At 39.0% G+C, this 18,188-nt stretch overlaps 1 protein-coding gene across 1 annotated transcript; it reads right to left on the reverse strand.

Moving 5' to 3' along the window:
- Positions 1–14,572: 14,572 nt before the first annotated feature.
- Positions 14,573–17,982, reverse strand: RGS2 (regulator of G protein signaling 2). Its single transcript, XM_060644346.3, has 5 exons — positions 17,824–17,982; positions 16,627–16,728; positions 16,465–16,526; positions 15,732–15,898; positions 14,573–15,452 (listed from the first exon to the last, which is right to left on the reverse strand). The coding sequence occupies exons 1-5, from the start codon at positions 17,931–17,933 to the stop codon at positions 15,258–15,260; spliced, it is 636 nt and encodes a 211-aa protein (XP_060500329.1). The 5' UTR covers positions 17,934–17,982; the 3' UTR covers positions 14,573–15,257.
- Positions 17,983–18,188: the final 206 nt, after the last annotated feature.

Below are 18,188 nucleotides of genomic sequence, written 5' to 3' on the forward strand. Positions count from 1 at the left end.
ACAAAGGAGAAACCACTGATATGTGCAACATTTTTGAGGAATCTCCGCATCATTATTCTGGGTGGGAAAGCCAATCCCAAAAGGTTACACACTATAGGATTCCATTTATATGACATTCTAGAAATAACAAAATTGTAGAAATGAAGATATTAGTGGTTGCTAGGGTTTTAGAATGGAGTGGGATGGGAGGGAAGTATATGTGACTATATGAGGGCAATACAAGGGGTCCTTGTGGAGATGGGAATGCTCTGTATCTTGGTTGTATTAATGTCAATATCCCAGTTGTGATATTTTACTATAGTACTGCAAGGTGACACCATTGGGGGAAACTGGGTAGAGAATATACAGTATCTCTCTGTATTGTTTCTTACAATTGTATGCAAGTCAACACTTTCTCAAAATAAAATATTTACTTAAAAAACTGTAATAAAATGGGGCACCTGGGTGCCTCAGTCCACTGAGCGTTAGCTCAGGTCACGATCTTGTGGTTAGTGAGTTCGAGCCACACATCGGGCTTGCTGCTGTCAGTGCAGCCCACTTTGGATCCTCTGTCCCTGCTTCTCCCTGCTTCTCTCTGTCCCTCCCCCACTTGCACTCTCTCAAAAATAAATAAACATTAAAAAACTGTAATAAAATAATATATGTACTTATTCATTAACACTTTAAAAAAGGTATACTGGTAGGTCTAATTACTACTGAAATTTAGAAGTAATGATGAAAGTAAACAATGTTTTAAAATATTTCTTACATTGTGATGTGACATAAAAATATCTGTGCTTTCTATCTGTGACAGAGTGACATGGCTTGCTACTGCTATTGTAGTTTTTTGCTTAGATTCACAATGGAAGGAAATGCTAAATTTATTTGGAAGTTAGTGAAAATAGTGATGTAATGCATGCAATTCTTTCCTATCCAAGGGCATAGATCCCCCTAAAGGTCTGAAGACAGGTTTTGAACCTCTGCTCTAGAGCATATGTTAAGTGTTAAAAAATAATAAGCAAACAAACAAGACACTGATCAAAATATAGAGTTCTCTTCCCTCCACTGGAATGATCCTACATCTTGCCCAAGCAATCAGAATGCTTCTGGCAGAGGAAATGTCTCTACAAGCAAGTACAGAAAAGATTAATTTTGGGGGATAGATATTATGTCAATAAAAATGCTATATTCTCTGAGCTTGGACCTAGTTTGTCGGAATATTGCTAAAATGCACCAGAAGTTCAGAATCATTGGTAATAGGGGATTCATTATGGTGTCTCCCTCAGGAAAATGGCAAAGAAAATTAAAATAAGCAGCATGCCAAGTACACTTGCTTCTTATGTGGCAAAACCAAGATGGAAAGAGGAACTGTAGGCATGTGGCACTGTGGTTACCAAATGGAAACAGTAGTGGGTGGTACCTGGTCCTACACCACCGGCTCTGCCATCACAATGATGTCTACCATCAGAAGACCGGAAGAATTGAAAGACCAGTAGGAGCTCCACCATCTGAAACATTGCTAACTTATAATAAATGGGTTTCTTTATGTAACAACAACAACAAAACTATAATGGCGGTGTGAACCAAATAACTTGGGAGATCAGAAGAAGTATTCACTCGGCCTGGGGTTTGTCTGCGAAGTTTTAAAGAAATCAATTTTATCAAGAATTTGAAGAAGGAATAAGGAAATCCCCATCAGTGGAAAGAAGGACATTTCAAGCAAGAAAACAATATGTGCCAAGGCCTGGGGTATGGAGCCACCTGAGAAGCTTGTTCTGTCAAGGAATGTTGAGATGTCTGCTTTGATGCGTTAGTGGAGAGTGAAGAGCACAATTTAAGAAACTATCAAAGAATGCTGGAAAAGTACTAATAGATCTGGAACTGATTGTATCAATGACACGGGGTTGCTGAACAGGCTTTCTTAGATGGAGAAGTGAAGTGACTTGACTTTAGGAAGGGAAGGGGAGTTAAATTTAGATGCCTCTATGTGCCAGCACAGTGGTAGGTACAATGCCTGCAATGCTTCTTAGATTTCTTAAAACTGTTTATGAAGTTGATATAATTTACAAGGAAAAAAGCAATCTGAGAGAGGTTCAGTGTTGTGCCAAAGGCTGAACGACTAATAAAAACTGTGGAATCGAGTCTGATTATTCTTTTAGCCTCATGTTCTTTCCACTCCTTTCCTCAGGATGAACTGGAGCGGGTCCAGTCTGAAGTTGGGAGAACTTTCAGGAGAAAGTTGTAGTCAGGAATTCAGCTGAGAGGTGGCGAGAGCCTACCCAAAGGCAGACTGTCTTCATGTAGTGTTTTTTGTTTGTTTGCTTTTTGTTTTTTGTTTTTGTTTTGTTTTTTTTTAGAAAAATGGTGTTACCCTGGAACACTTAAATGCTATTGTTGTTGGTTGTCTTCATGTAAACTTAAGGAGTAGAGTTCTGAGGAGAATTTCTGAGGTTTAGTGACTCAGTAATATGAGTGGGTGAGTTTCTAACTTTCACAAAAAGTGTACATAGTGGCAGGCTTTTGGTCCAGAGGATGGTGTGGGTGACGATGTCAGCAGCATGATAGGGCACTAGCAAAAGAAGCAGGATGCTACCTAAGGAGATAAACCATTAACAATTAATCAGAAGGATGAAAGCCATCTAGAAATCTTAGCCTGGAATGTCAAAATAACATTAGCAAAAAAATTTGGATAAACCTGGTATCTTTAGTGATTTGAGAAATACCTCAACGGACGTGTTATTTTTTAAAACTTAAAAAATACCGAATGTCATATGTTGGTGAAAAAAATTATCCTTTTTATGGATAACTATTATTTTGGAATTAGTAAAAGTTATGGCTTAGCTAAAAAAGTTGTATGGGTCTTATTTAAGAGGATTTGTTGTTGCAAAGCAGAATCAGGCTTTGGTTTAGTTAACCAGTCAGTCAACACAAGTTCAGGGAGCATCTAACAACACTACACAATCCTCCCTGTCTCACCACTTAGTTTATTTCTTTTACAGGCATTTGTCATAATCTAGAAGCATCTTGCTTATTCACTTGTTCATTATATATTGACTCCGGTGGAATGTCAGTTCCACAGAGGCTGGGAACCTCTCTCTTTTATTCAGTGTGGTGTCCCCAGTGCTTTGCACATAGTAGGCACTCAGGAAATTTTTGTTAAATGAAAAATTGGAGGCAGAGATAATAAACTGGTGTGCTGTGGGAACATGAGTTGGTTCTTGAATAGGATATGGGTAGAATAAATGGAGTAGGGGGGCCTGTCCAGACCAGAGGTCAATATGAGTGAAATGATGGTGGCTTTGTGTTATGGGGACTGAGAGCAGAGCAGATGGAATAAACCAATGAGTATGTTAGATTGTTTGGGGAAAAATTTAAAATTGTTAGGGTAGGGATAAATTTCAAGGAATATCCAAAGCTAAGCAGGATTTTAGAGCTGAAAACTTTAAAGTTCCAGTCAATTCCTTACACATGAAATAGTTGAGAGATGACAATCCCCATGTTAACCAGTTAGTTAATGCTGTTACAACCAGAATTTCGTCTGTGGCCTTCCAATCCAGTGCTCTTTCTATGCTACTTAGGAAATAGAGGGAAATGAAACTGTTTTTTTGTTTTGTTTTGTTTTGTTTCTTTAGAAAAAAAAGCACGAGTGCTAGCAGGGAAGGGGCAGAAAGAGAGTTGGGGGGAGGGAGAGAATTTTGAGCAGGATCTGCATCCAGTGTGGAGCCCAACTTGGGGGGCTCAATCTCACGACTGAGATCTCATGTGAGATCATGACTTTAGCTGAAATTAAGAGTGGAACACTCAACCGACAAAGCCACCCAGACGCCCTGCAATGAAACTTTTTGAATGGAACACAATACATAGTTAAATAAACTGATGTTTATGAGGGATAATCTGCTTCCATATGTAGGGTGAATTGGAAAGAGGAAATTCTAATTCCAAGAGAACAGGCAATAGACTGAAGCAATATTGGCCTGACACAAAGGAGATAATGATGGTAGAGGAGGGGAAAAGGGCAGATAATCACTGAAAGACAAACAGGCTGAACTAGATTAAATAATTAAATTAAATAATTTAAATAATTAAATAATTAAATTAAATAATTCAGATAATCACTGAAAGACAAACAGGCTGAACTAGATTAAATTGTGCTACTTCTAAAATGAACCTTTATGTGATAAAATATTCAACACTTACCCTTAGAATATTTTTGTTCAGGGGCACCTAGCTGGCCCTGTCGGTAGAGTGTGTAACTCTTGATCTTGGGGTTATAAGTTCAAGTCCTATGTTGGGTATAGAGGTTACTTAAAAACAAAATCTTTAAAAAAAAATTTTTTTTTGTTCAATCCCACCTAGAATATTTACATGTTTTGCTTTTAATCTTTGCAGAATGCATTTTGAGTGAAAAAGTGTTTATTTTTTTTAACAGTTTATACAGATTCAAAAGAAATGTATGTAATTGTCTACATAGTAGCTATGAAAAATCATATGTCAACATAGGCCTTTATTAAATCATATCAACAGTAACTAAAGACTTGTCAAATCAAATATACAAGATTGAGAACTGCCTTCGCCAAAACTTGCTGTTTAGCACTTGAAAGTTTAAAATTTTCCTGTTAATGATAATAACATGATTTCTATTTTGCATTTAAAGCTTATGAATTTCCTTTACACAAGTTATATCCTTTGATCCTCTCTAGGACTTGAGGTTAAGAGATGAGCTGAGTGAGAAAACTGTGGGTCATAGAAGTGACATTTCCACACACAAAATTGTAGGAAGTGGAGTTGCAAATCAAATATCTAAAGCTGTTCCTTGTGTTATTTGCTCATTTAATACTTTCCAGCCTATTTGAACTGATAAAGACAACAATGCATGCAGTCAGGATAAAATCATTTGCGTTCTGGGTTTCATTTTACAGTGACCCATTTTGTGAAATTCCCAAGCGTGTACTGAGTCACAGACTGTCTCTTCAGTGACTTTAGAACACTATACCATTATAAGTTCCTCTCAGCGTTGTGTAACAGACACTGCTGATTGACCACACAGTTTCACCTCCTCCTTTCTAACAAAACCCTAAATTTTTTCAGCTTACCCATCCCATCCCTAGGCATGAGCCCACCCCTAGACTAAAGTGTGGTATTGGATCCTGGTGATTCTATACCCTCTACCAATGCTCATTCAAAAATCCAGCTGTCCGCCAATGGGCGCTTGATTTCTTCTCTGGACTGCTACAGGTTGACCTAATTAGACTTAAGCAATCAACTTTTTTCCCTAGAGTTGGAGGGGCAATCTTTTGGTGTCCATTGCTCCTCGTGCTAGTGGCAACCATTTTGTGACCACAATGGAGGCCAGTCTCTTGACAAAACTGAAGTACAGAGGACTGAGTGGAAGGGAATGCTGAGTAACAGCAGGAGCTCTGCTTGCATGAGGACTGGTATCTACCCTATCTTTGAATTAATGTATTTTTCAAGCCAGCTTGAATGGGGCTTTCTAATACTTGCAGACAAAAACCATCCAAGTGATAGATGTAAGCAAGGACAGCATACAGGAGCAATCCACCCAAGCAGAAGCTCCACCCATGACAGAAACCATATATCTTGTCCATTGCTCAGTTGGGTACCTGGATGAATACTGTTAAATACATGAAAGCAACATTCTAATTTGAATAATTCTAATGAGTAAAGGAGTTCTTTCTTTTGAGAAACTGGTTCATTCAAGTCAGGAGTTTCATATTAACTGCGATAGTAGCCTTCCAGTCAACAATATTTGCTGATCTCCATCATGTCTAGAAAATGATACAAAGTAGTGTTAATAGGTAACTGTTAAATAATATTATTATTAAACATCATTTGCTAACACTGTCATAAGCACTTTACATGTATCAATCCACTTAATTTGATAAAAAATAAAAAAAACCTGTGTGTGGTGTAAGAAATGCTCCAATTTCATTCTTCTGCATGCCGCTGTCTAGTTCTTCCAGCACCATTTGCTAAAGAGACTGTCTTTTTTCCATTGGATAATGGAAAAGATTATCTGCTTTGTCAAAGATTAGTTGGCCATACATTTGTGGGTCCAATTCTGGGTTCTCTATTCTATTCCATTGGTCTATGTGTCTGTTTTTGTTTCAATATCATACTCTCTTGATGGTTACAGCTTTGTGTACAGGCTAACGTCTGGGACTGTAATAACTCCAGCTTTGGTTTTCTTTTTCAACATTACTTTGGCTTTTTGCGGTCTTTTGTGGTTCCATACAAATTTTAGGATTGTTTGTTCTAGTTCTGAGAGGAATGCTCGTGCTATTTTAATCGGGATTACATTGAATGTGTAGATTGCTTTGGGTAGTATTGACATTTTAACAATATTTGTTCTTCCAATCCATGAGCATGGAATGCTTTTCCATTTCTTTGTGTCGTCTTCAATTTCTTTCATAAGCTTTCTTTAGTTTTCAGTGTACAGAGCCTTTACCTCTTTGGTTTGGTGTATTCCTAAGTGTTTTATGGTTCTTGGTGGGATTGTAAATGGGATCAATTCCTTGATATCTCTTTGTGTTGCTTCATTATTGGTGTGTAGAAATGTAACCAATTTCTGTACATTGATTTTATATCCTGCGACTTTGCTGAATTCATGTATCAGTTCTTACAGTTTTTTGGTGGAGTCTTTTGGGTTTTCCATATAGAGTGTTATGTCATTTGCAAAAAGTGAAAGTTTGACTTCTTCTTTGACAATTTGGATGCCTTTTATTTCATTTTGTTGTCTGACTGCTGAGGCTAAGGCATGGGAGACCTAAAGGTGAGACAGGAAACCATCAAAATCCTAGAAGAGAAAACAGACAACAACCTCTTTGACCTCGGCTGCAGCAACTTCTTACTTGACACATCTCCAAAGGCAAGGGAAATAAAAGCAAAAATAAATTATTGGGACCTCATCAAGATAAAAGGCTTCTTCCTAGAAAAGGAAACAAGCAACAAAACTAAAGGGCAACTAAGGGAATGGGAGAAGATATTTGCAAATGATATATTTAAAGAGTTAGTATTCAAAATCTATAAAGAACTTACCAAGCTCAACATCCAAAAATACAGTGAAGAAACGGGCAGAAGACATGAATAGACATTTTTCCAAAGAAGACATCCAAATGGCTAACAAACACACGAAAAGATGTTTAACATCGCTCATCGTGAGGGAAATACAAATGAAAACTACATTGAGATATCACCTCACACTGGTCAGAGTGGCTAAAATTAACAACTCAGGAAACAACGGATGTTGGCGAGGATGTGGAGAAATGGGAACCCTCTTGCATTGTTGGTGGGAATGCAACTTATGTAGTCGCTCTGGGAAACAGTATGGAGTTTCCTCAAAAAATTAAAAATTGAATTATTCTTGAAACCAGCAATAGCACTACTAGGAATTTATCCAAATGATACAGGAGTGCTGATTCATAGGGGCACGTGTACCCCAATGTTTACAGCAGTGCTATCAACAATAACCAAATTCTGGAAAGAGCCCAAATGTCCATTGATGGATGAATGGATAAAAAGGATGAGGTATACTACTTGGCAATGAGAAAGATTGAAATCTTGCCATTTACAACAATGTGGATGGAACTGGAAGGTATTATGCTAAGTGAAATAAGTCAGTCAGAGAAAGACAGATATCATATGTTTTCACTCATATGAGGAAGTTGAAAAACTTTCACAGAAGACCATGGGGAAGGGAAAGAAAAAAAATATAGTTACAAACAGAGAGGGAGGCAAACCATAAGAGACTTTTAGATACAGAGAATAAACTGAGGGTGGAAGGGAGTGGGGGCACAGGGGAGCAGGGACAATGGGTGATGGGCACTGAGGAGGGCACTTGTTGGGATGAGCACTGGGTATTTTATGTAAGTGATGGATCATGGGAATCTACTCCTGAAGCCAAGAGCACACTGTATACACTGTATGTTAGCTAACTTGACAATAAATTATATTTAAAAAACCTGTAAGGGAGTTTATTACTCCTCTGTTTTATAGATGGGAGACAGTGAAGTTAAAAGTTTCTAAGATATGCACATGTTTGGTCACACAGCCTTTAAGAGATGGAGGTAGGGGTTTTGAACTCAGGCAATCCAGCTTGATTGCCTGAATATAGTAAGTAGAAGATACTTTTCCTAATTAAAGGCAACATGGTGGCAAATAATTTTGAGAACCACTGCTATGAAATGTATTTTGAGTATTGGAAAAAAATAAGACAGAAAGTGTAAATTTATTTTGGTTTATGGGCTATCATCTCAGACTCAGCCTTTCCTACAATGCTTTCCAATAAGGAAGCCACTGGCCACATGTGGCTACTGAAATGTGGCTAGTGTGGATTTGAATATGCTGTAAGTGTAAACACACATCAGACTTAATAAGACTTAATTTGAAGACTTAATTTTGAAGACGTAATAAGAAAAAAATATATATATATAACATATTTCTTTAATAATTTATTGTATGGATTATTGCAATATATATGTTGCAATGATGACACCATTCTGAGTATACTGGGTTATATAAAATATATCGTTAAAGTTAACTTCTGTTTCTTTTTATATACTTTAATGTGGCTATAAAATTAAAAATTATATATGTGGCATATTATTTTTTTTACTGGACAGTACTACTTTTCTGATTTTATATTCAATGTTGTTTCTGGGTTCTTTCTACATTCTCTGGATAAAAAAATGACTCAAAGTTTAGAGATACTTCATTAATATTAACATTTTAAACAGTAGATGAATCATTGACTTTAAAAAAAATAGTTTTATGATGACCAAAATTATTAAAAAAATTTTTTAATGTTTATTTATTTTTGAGAGACAGACAGAACGTGAGTAAGGGAGGGGCAGAGAGAGAGGGAGACACAGAATCTGAAACAGGCTCCAGGCTCTGAGCTGTCAGCACAGAGCCCAACACGGGGCTTGAACTCTTGAACTGCAAGACCATGACCTGAGCTGAAGTCAGATGCTTAACCAACTGAGCCACTCAGGCAGTCATGACCAAAATTATTTTTAAAATTATTGTAATTAACTGTCCTAAAATGTTAATCATGTTATTTGCACCACTTCTGTAGAGTGCTTAGGGTTTGTGAGGTTCTGGAATCTGAAAACAGAAGTAGAAGAAATTAGGGAGGAGTGGAGCTTAAGTCCTGACACTGAGGTTACTATGCTCAATGGCCACTTCTGTAAAATCACTCTGTATGAGAATGCACTGGTTTGTGCCAAATGGAGTCTTAACGTCATAAGCTTCCCTGCAAGAAGGGCAAAGGTCTACTGAGCACCACCTGTTTGTTAAACCAAAGCTTTATGTCTGGTTTTTCTCAAACTTCACCACAGGTCATATAAACTGCATACTTTTCTTAGCTTTTACAATATTGCAGTTTCAAAATGCACTCATCGTAGAAAACTTGTGGTTGCATTCCAAAGCTAAAGACTGAGAGAATGATTTGGGATGGAAGCAGAATGGCCTATGAGACTGGATGCTGCAAATGCATTAAAATAGAAAACAACCAAGAAAACCAAGTTCCTTCTCATCCCAAAGCAGACGGCAGCAAATAGTTTCTTCTCACTTTCCTATTTGGCCCTTCTCTCTTTTTCATTTATTTTGATTTTGATATGACGTCTGTACATGTCTAAGATATACACCAGCTAAATAAACACACAAGCCTCACTCCTAAGGGAAGCTTCCATATAGGTCAGTATACTTTTTAAACCATATAAATATCAGATTAACTTGAGATTCCAGAAAATCTGATGTTAGGATCTTATCCAAGATCCACATAGTTTAGTTTTTTTTTTTTTTCCTTTAAATTTGCAAGGCAAAAATGTAGAGCCAGACTAAAAAGCTTTCCATACTCCTGAACATTTTTTCTCTTTTTTTGCAAGTGAGTTTAGCAAATTTAAATGAAATCATTTAGATCACTGCATGCATTTTTATGGAAGAGTTTGTGAATCAATCAATTAATTCTTGGGCTAATCAGTTAATCAATCAGTGAACAATGTGGACTATCCTCCATGTTTGGACCCTTAGTAGTTACTCTGAAAATCAAGTAGAATAAACCAAAATGGTCCAGTTATCAACCATTTAGTAGGCAGATAAGATGGACACACCCTTGGCAATCTTGCACGCAGGTGAAACTTGATCTGCGTCTTGAGAAAGGAGTCAAGTTTAACTGAAGGAGAGCAGTTCTAAGCAAGGGCAACAATATGACCTAATAATGGGAGGAAGATAATATATCTCAGGACCAATAAAAAAATTCAGCACAGATTGCTTCTGGTCAGTGGTGAGAAATAAGACAGGATGGGCAGAAAAAACAAATAGTGGAGAAGATTTAGGCTCAGGTATTGGAGTTTACCTCGATTTTGGGAGATGCCAGAGAGATCTGGTTGTGAGAGTATCATGAAGCCATCAAAGTTCACATGGTAGTCTAGTGAGTACATTCGAAGCAGGACCCAAAACCTGAGGTCTACTCAGATCCGGTTGAGAGAATGATGATCACGGTGTGTAAGTTTGGTTGAGAGTGATGATCACGGTGTGTAAGTTCGGCTGGGATGCCCTGAAGGAAGATTTCATTGAGCCTGATGACTAGGCTGGTTGATGGTCTTACCGAAACCTGTTTTTAAGAAAAATAAAGTGTAGCTTTTAGTTCTGAGCCTGAGCTTTCAGCCTTTCTCTTCCTTTCTTTCTCAGTAGATGACCATTGCTTTTACTCCTTCACATCTTCCTTGCCCAGAGAAACCCTTCGTCAATGGTTGCCAAAAAAACAAATCGACAAAATAGCTTTCAAATATACACCCCCACAAAAAATGTCTGCCTGCAAAAATGTCATAGTGCAACGCAAGATCTGATCTTGCTTTCCCCTTTATTTAAGCTGTTTCTCTCATCCTCAGTATTCGCCCCTTCATCCTTATGAGATCTACTCGTTCTTTAAACCTCATCAAAAATGCCCCTTTCCTTTGTTCCTTGGTTGATTCCAGCTAAAGGTATTTGCATTTTGGTAATGAATCACCAGTCATAGCCCACCTTACGTTTTAACTTTTGTATATTATCTCATGAGATGTTTAATGAGTGCCTCTCAGAGGACAGGCTGTATGTCTTACATGTCTTGATATTTATTCTCTCTATGGTGTAGTGTTCTGCATACAGTTGGTAGTATAATCTGCTATTGTCACATTGAATTATTTATTTGGTGGCTTTGTCCTGGTTTAGGCGTGTGGCATTTCTCATCTGGGCTATTGGTACTGTCTCCCAGCTCATCTCTCTGCCTCTGATTCATCTTCCAAATTGCCACCCAAGTCATTTTCATACATTTTAATTGAGATGGATATTTATTGCCTCAGGATAAAATCCCAACCTTTAATATTCAAAACCCTGTATCACCTGGTCCTGGGCTATTCTTCTATACCCTTCCTGGGCCTTATCCTCCACAAAGAGTGTGGTCTGGTCATGCTGGATCATGGGCCCCAAATGGTTAATTATCAGGTCTTTGTTTAATCCTAACACCTTAGGCTACCATGTACTTCTTACCCTGAAGGTGATTCTTTTTTTTCATTCTTCGGGTCACAGTAGAAGCTCTTTTGGTCTGTTATTGTCACTTCAGGCAACTCCAAGCTACTCCTTAGCTAGAATGCCAAAAACAAGATAAACCTCATTTCTTTGCCATTGACAACAACACAGAAACTTGTTTTCCAAAGTTGTCAAAAGACATCTAAGCCAACACACAGAAATCTCTGTATAGGTCAAAGCTCACTGTTTAATAGTGGCCATGTTCTCCATAAAGTCAGACTACCTCCTTTTTTATCTGGGTTTTTGGGATAACACAGGAAAACAAAGTTAGAAATAGGGTGGTGCCTGATATAGGACGGGGCTTTCCTAGTACAAATGCACAATGCATCCCCGTCTGTAAGAGACTCATTGCCAGCACTGATCAAACATTGTGGTAAAACAAACCAACCCTCTCCCAAAGCCCCATTTCCTATGAAATTTTGAGTGATCGCTTTAAGCCATCTCATTGAAACTCATATATTGCCTCTCTGTGCTCACATGACAGATAATACACAATTTCTTCTATTTTTCCCTCATGAAATTGCTGTAGTTAGAAATGCTCCTGAGGTTAAAATATATGAAAATATGAAATATTATCAAAATAAATAGCCTCTAGATCCAAAATGTATGAACTCTGAGAAACTGGAACATTAAGTAATATTTATTTGTGGAGGTATGTGGCTTCCAATCTTAAATCTATTTCTGTTTGTTCCACACTAGAGAACATTGGAAAATACCACCTGAAAAAAGCCTGTGCTTTTAGCAGCCATGAAAAAGTCAAAACGTTTGTTTTTTGTTACCATAATCTGGCTTCTCCCTCAATTAGAGACGAAAAGTTACAGAGAACATGCTGAGTAAGAGGTCTTTACTTTTTGCCAAGGGAAAAACTCTGCAGGTATTTTCAGACATTTGAGCCAATGGGCCTTTTAAAATCTTGTATTTATGTCCTTGTGTATTGGTAGATACTTCTTGTTTCACCAAAATTTGCTTACAAGACCTTTTAATGCTCCTTCATTTAGTCAATAGTGATTTACTCAACTTCCACTGCGTGCCAGGCAAGGTGCCAAGTGTTGGGATTCAGCAACGAGCAGAAAAAGACACAGCCCTCAAGTTGTGCTATCCACAGTCTGGGGGAGAAGTCAGAGAATTATCAAATAATCATACAAATTAATGAGAACTTTATTAAGACTCTAAATTAGAGAACCTGGTGCTAGGAGAATGCCTAAAAAGGGATCTGACCTCGGTAAGGAGGTCAGGGAGGGTACCCCTGGGGAAGCGACAATTGCACTGACCTATGAATGATGAATAAGAACTAAAATTGCATTCCACACGGAGGGACTATTACGTGCAAAGGTCCTGTGGGACCAGAGGCAGGCATCTGCAGGGGAATAGAAGTAAGCCAGTGTGTCCAGCAGAGAGAGCTGGGGAAACATGGCAAAGACAAAGTTGGAGTGGAAGAAGGGGTCAAACCATGCAAGGGGTTTGGCCATATTAGGGATAATACCTTTAATTCTAATTGTTTGGAAGACCTGTCAAGGGTTTACAAGCAAGAAGACACAAGATCAGGCTTATGTTTTGAAAAAAATTCCCAGAGTTTAAAAGCAGGGGACATGTGGGGGTATGGGTAAGAATGAGGGGAGTTGAGACCATCACAGTCGTGCAGGCATCAGGTGTTGGCATCTTTGATCAGGGTGGCCACGGAAAGCAGGCTAGAACTATATTTGAGGTAAAATAAATAGGACTTGGTGACAAGTTGAATATATGGCATGACTGCTGAGTTTCTCTGTTGGCCAAAACCTTTCCAAATAAAGGCTTGTGCAGATATGACATATTTGCTTAAGAAATGTCTCTTTCAATGACCCTTCACATTCATTTATTCAACAACTATTTACAGAGTACCTATTATGTGTTATCCTGGCTGCTGGTGATGAAGGAGTGGACGAGGTGGTCTTTCATGGAGCTAATGTCTGCTGGTACCAGAAACTTTGGCTAAAATGAAAATCAGTGCAAACACCATGAAAACCATATTTAAACTATGGGTGGGGGTGGGGGGCATGCCAATTTTTCTTTTGGCAAATCAGAATGCTTTTTTAGGTACTTTACAATTTCTAAAGCCCCTTACTACCTCACAGGCAGTGGGAAAGACAGGAAGGTATAAATTGAGGAACCAGGGAAGATGAGGACTCCCAAGGTCATGAAGCTATGAGAAATTATTACTTCAGCTCAGGTTTTGCAAATCTAAGATGAGGGCTCTCACACCTTCCCAGAATTAAGGCTGTGATCAAGTAGGTTGGAAGAGAAGCCTACAGAAGTGTATTACTTTTTTAAATAACCATTTGATTAAGTTTAAGAAACAAAAGTGTGCTTGCCTTCATCATTGACAAAGTAACCTAACCAGATTCTTTACTGGCCAGATGAAGGCAGGTGAATCAGGAAGGTCTTGATTTTGTATCAATCATGGAAGTGAGCAATTGCAGGCATGCATCTTGGAAGTTCATGCCAGTACCCTGTGGGGGGGCACTCAGAACCAAGGGAAATAAAAAAGGCGGGCCTATATTCACCTTCTTTGGATTCTTTTTTTCACTTGAGAAGCTGAGTTATGTGAATAATTCTGGTGTTTTGTGTCCATTACATTATTTCACTTTTGATACTTAGCTGGCCTTTACTAGATACCCATGAAGGGCTTTAAGGTCATGCCTTTTGTTAGCAAGAAGCTTTATTTTTTTTTACAAGATTATATTAGAAAGTTTGATCCCAGGGTGGTTCTGAGGAGGTGGTCTGACTTTTCTTGGTCCACATACTGCTTATTAGGTTTAAAAAAAGAGATAATTGCAGGGAAGACATACTCCTATCACTTCTCATTTCTGAGCACTGTCAATTCTCATTGAACAGGCACATCACCTATGATCTCTCTCTCTTTACTGGAAAGAAGTGTCCCTTGTATCTGCCATTTTTCCAATTTAACCAACCCCCAAACTACAAAAACAAAAAACAAAACTGTTACATCTGAGCCAAATATTCAATGACATTAATTATCAAAATTAATTTATTAAAAGTATTCAAAGACCACATCAAAGTTTAGCTGCCTTCAGGACAATTTTTGGCACTCAAAATGGACAATGTAGTTTTCTACACAGCAACACTCATTCTATTACACACACCATTTAACAATTCAAACATAGACCATTTCAGTTTTAGTGTTATATGAGATAACAGTACTGATGATCTGTAGTCATAAGAACTTCAACACCCTTGCACACAGTAAACATTTTAATATTACTTACTCGTAAATAACTAAAACTAAAAACCACTATGTGGTAACATGGACTGATTTAGGGAAAGATATACAGCCAGCTAGCTAAGGCCACATAATCCCAGATCTATTGATTTTAAACGCTCTTGGACCAGCAGTATCGTATCATACCTTTTATGAGAACTTTTAGTCTCACATGCCTCTTTCCAGTGTGAGACACACCACATTTAGACCACTTTCTCCCTGTGTTCCTGACATGGCTATGGAAGCCGTCAGAATACAAGCTTCTCCTAGACAGTTACCAGCTTCCTGATTCACTATCTAACTCTGAATCAATAGTTCTGAGTGATGTTTCCTGAACACCCAGGCTAAATTCAAGGTCAGTCTTTTTGGCAGGTCACAGCCTGTCCCCTTAGGAAAAAAATGAAACGTCCTCCACTTTTGTGCTCCCTTTTTCAGCTCATGTAGCATGGGACTCTGTGGTGATCTGTGGCTTTTTACACAAGTCCTGGTAGAATTCCGACTCCAAGAAACGAGGATAAGAGTTGTTCTCCATCAAGCTGTAGACCCTTTTCTGGGCAGTTGTAAAGCAGCCACTTGTAGCCTCTTGTATATTTTGGGCAATCAGAGTTTTGGTTTGAAAGTCTATGTTTATCTGAAATTTAAAAAAAAAAAAGTGGTTTAATCCATATTCAGAGTTATAGATTGATACCGATTTAATATTTGAAAACAAAAAGGAAAAGCTATAATGTGTGATTAGCCTCACTAGCCAACTAGCCAAGTCATTGAAGAAATTAAATTCACCTAACTGAAAACAAGAATTAAGTGAAAAACATTTTTACTCCCCCCACCCCTTAATTAAATTTTATGTCTTCTGTTTCGGTGCTAAGAATGTTCAAAATACTCTGAAATGAAGAACTTTTTTCCCCTTTACCTCTTTTGGAGCTTCTTTTTCTATGAAATCAGTATATATTTTTCTTGCTTTTGAGGACAGCTTTTGGGGTGACTTGGTTTTTTTGAAGTCTTCACAGGCCAGCCAGAATTCAATATTTTCTTCACAAAATTCAGATTTTAAAAAAGCCCTGAATGCAGCAAGACCATCTGGGGGGGGGGGGGTGGGCAGAGAAGAAAGCACACAGAATGTGAATTGAGTGACCAATTAATCTCTTCTATTTTGTTTCCCAGAACTACCATTCCCCCCCGCCCCGCCCATATTTTATTATTTCTGGATGATAGCAATTTTCTAGATTTCATTCCAGCCTCTAATCCTCAGAATTTAGATCTTTAAAAGCTAAATTTCTAGCAGGCAAAATGCTTAAGTTGGCACACTGCTACAGGAATATAAATAACTTTGCTGTTAATGTAAATATTTATAGGGGAGCCATAAATTCTCTGGGAACTAAACCTCCTGGTAACATTGCATGCAGTGGAAACGCTGATTCAACCTTAAGGAAGAGCCACTGCCAGTACAATCTAGGCTGATTTATGTAAAGTGAATAAACCACACTTGCCCATGGTTCAATAGAAATAGAGGAGAAGGATAGGCCTTAGAGTACTAGTGATTGTAACGTTGAATTCCCCTTGGGCAATCTGCTCTTCTGTCATGTGAGCACCTTTCTAGGCTCTTGTGATACTTGAAGTAGATCAAATTCAACAGGTTAACTTACATTTACTGGCTAGCAGCTCATCAAATGCTTCCGACCACAGTTGTGCTTCCTCAGGGGAAGGCCTGCAAAAGAAGGTTTGCATCAGCCTGTGCACTTCACACCTGCCCTGTCCAGTTCAGCAGCTCGCTATTCACATTGGCAAGTATAAGACTTTCAACTTACTTGATGAAGGTTTGCTGTTTGCTTTTCTTGCCATTTTTGGGCTTCCCAGGAGAGGATGAATTTTGCAAGAAGTAGCTCAAACGGGTCTTCCAATCTTTTAATCTTAAAAAAACAAACAAACAAACAAACAAACCTAACATTTGAAATTGCTCCTGCAGCTGAAGGCATTTTTACCAAATAAAGTCACTCAGTAGCTACCAACTAAATATAAGACAAAATAAGACCTCTTCAAGTCGGTCTTACTCATTTAACATTTAAACCTAGCACCTATGCACTGAACACAATTACTTTCATTCATGCATTTGAACATAAATACTACTTTTATAACTGAGGATAAAACTACCTAAAATTACTAGGGTATTTAAATGAATTTAGTTTGCATACTTCAAATGGCAGACGCTATTTCTGGCCCAAAAAGGCAGTAGTTTTTCTGCAGCCTTAATTACAATTCTGAGACATTTCACACTTGATGAAACTGCCTGGAGCCAGCGGGTACTGATTTCCCTCCTACCCTTGGAGCAGGAGGCCCTGGACCACACTAGACGCAGTGAAGTGTGTGTGTGTGAGTGTGTGTGTGTGTGTGTGTGTGTGTGTGTGTGAGAGAGAGAGAGAGAGAGAGAGAGAGACAGAGAGACAAAGAGAGACTGAGCCCCCTACTCCCACCACAGCACTCATTTTAAGCAGATGATGCATGCTCCACCGACGTTCCTGAATGATATGCCGTTTAATTTTAAAAAACAAAAACGATTTTAAAACGAAAATATTCAGAACCAGCCGAAATATCTCCATCCCACAAGCTGATCAAAACATACAACGCAAGGTACCAATGCTGGGGATGCGCTTCAGCTGCAGGATTGTCTGATGTTATTTTAAATTCAGGGGACAAAAAGCCAGCTCGCAATTTCTTAGGCGCATCTACCATTGTCTCCGTATCAAGAATATTTTTTTCAGTTGCTAAACTACCCGAGAGTCCTTCGCTCACGTCACAAAATCGGCACATAACACACAGATTTAACCTTACTTAGCAAATTGACCTTTCCCATACATATATATGGAAAAAAAAATTTTTTTTCCTGCAGAGGCAAAGGTTTCATAGTTTCCTATGTCAAAACCGAGCCCGAATGTGTCGCGTTTGCAGCAGACCCGCAGAGCTAGGTCCGCAGCGGGTGGTGGGAGAGAGAAGAAAGCCGTACTCACAGGGTCCGCTTCATTTTCCCCCTCTTCTCCTCGCTCTTGGGGCTGTTGCCTGCGCTCTTGTCCATGGATCCGCAGTCGTGCTGGACAGCCAGGAACATGGCACTTTGCATTCTCCTCCTCCTGCCGGGGACGCCGCTGAGTGCGGCCGGGCGCGCGCCGCCGCGGTTATAGGAGGTGAGGCGAGGGGGCGGGGCCTCACGCCTCCGGTCCCGCCTTCAGCGGGCACCGATTGGCCGGTTGCAGACGGGCAGGGGGCGGGGGCAGCCCCGGCCTGTGGCAGGCCGGGTGGCCCGCGAAGGGTCTCGAAGCGAGGCCTGCTGACGTCTACGGCCCTGGCTTCGTGCGCACTCGGGCCAGACGCGGCG

The sequence above is a fragment of the Panthera onca genome, chromosome F1 (genome assembly GCF_046562875.1).
Source record: "Panthera onca isolate mPanOnc1 chromosome F1, mPanOnc1 haplotype 2, whole genome shotgun sequence".
Taxonomy (NCBI): Eukaryota; Metazoa; Chordata; class Mammalia; order Carnivora; family Felidae; genus Panthera; species Panthera onca.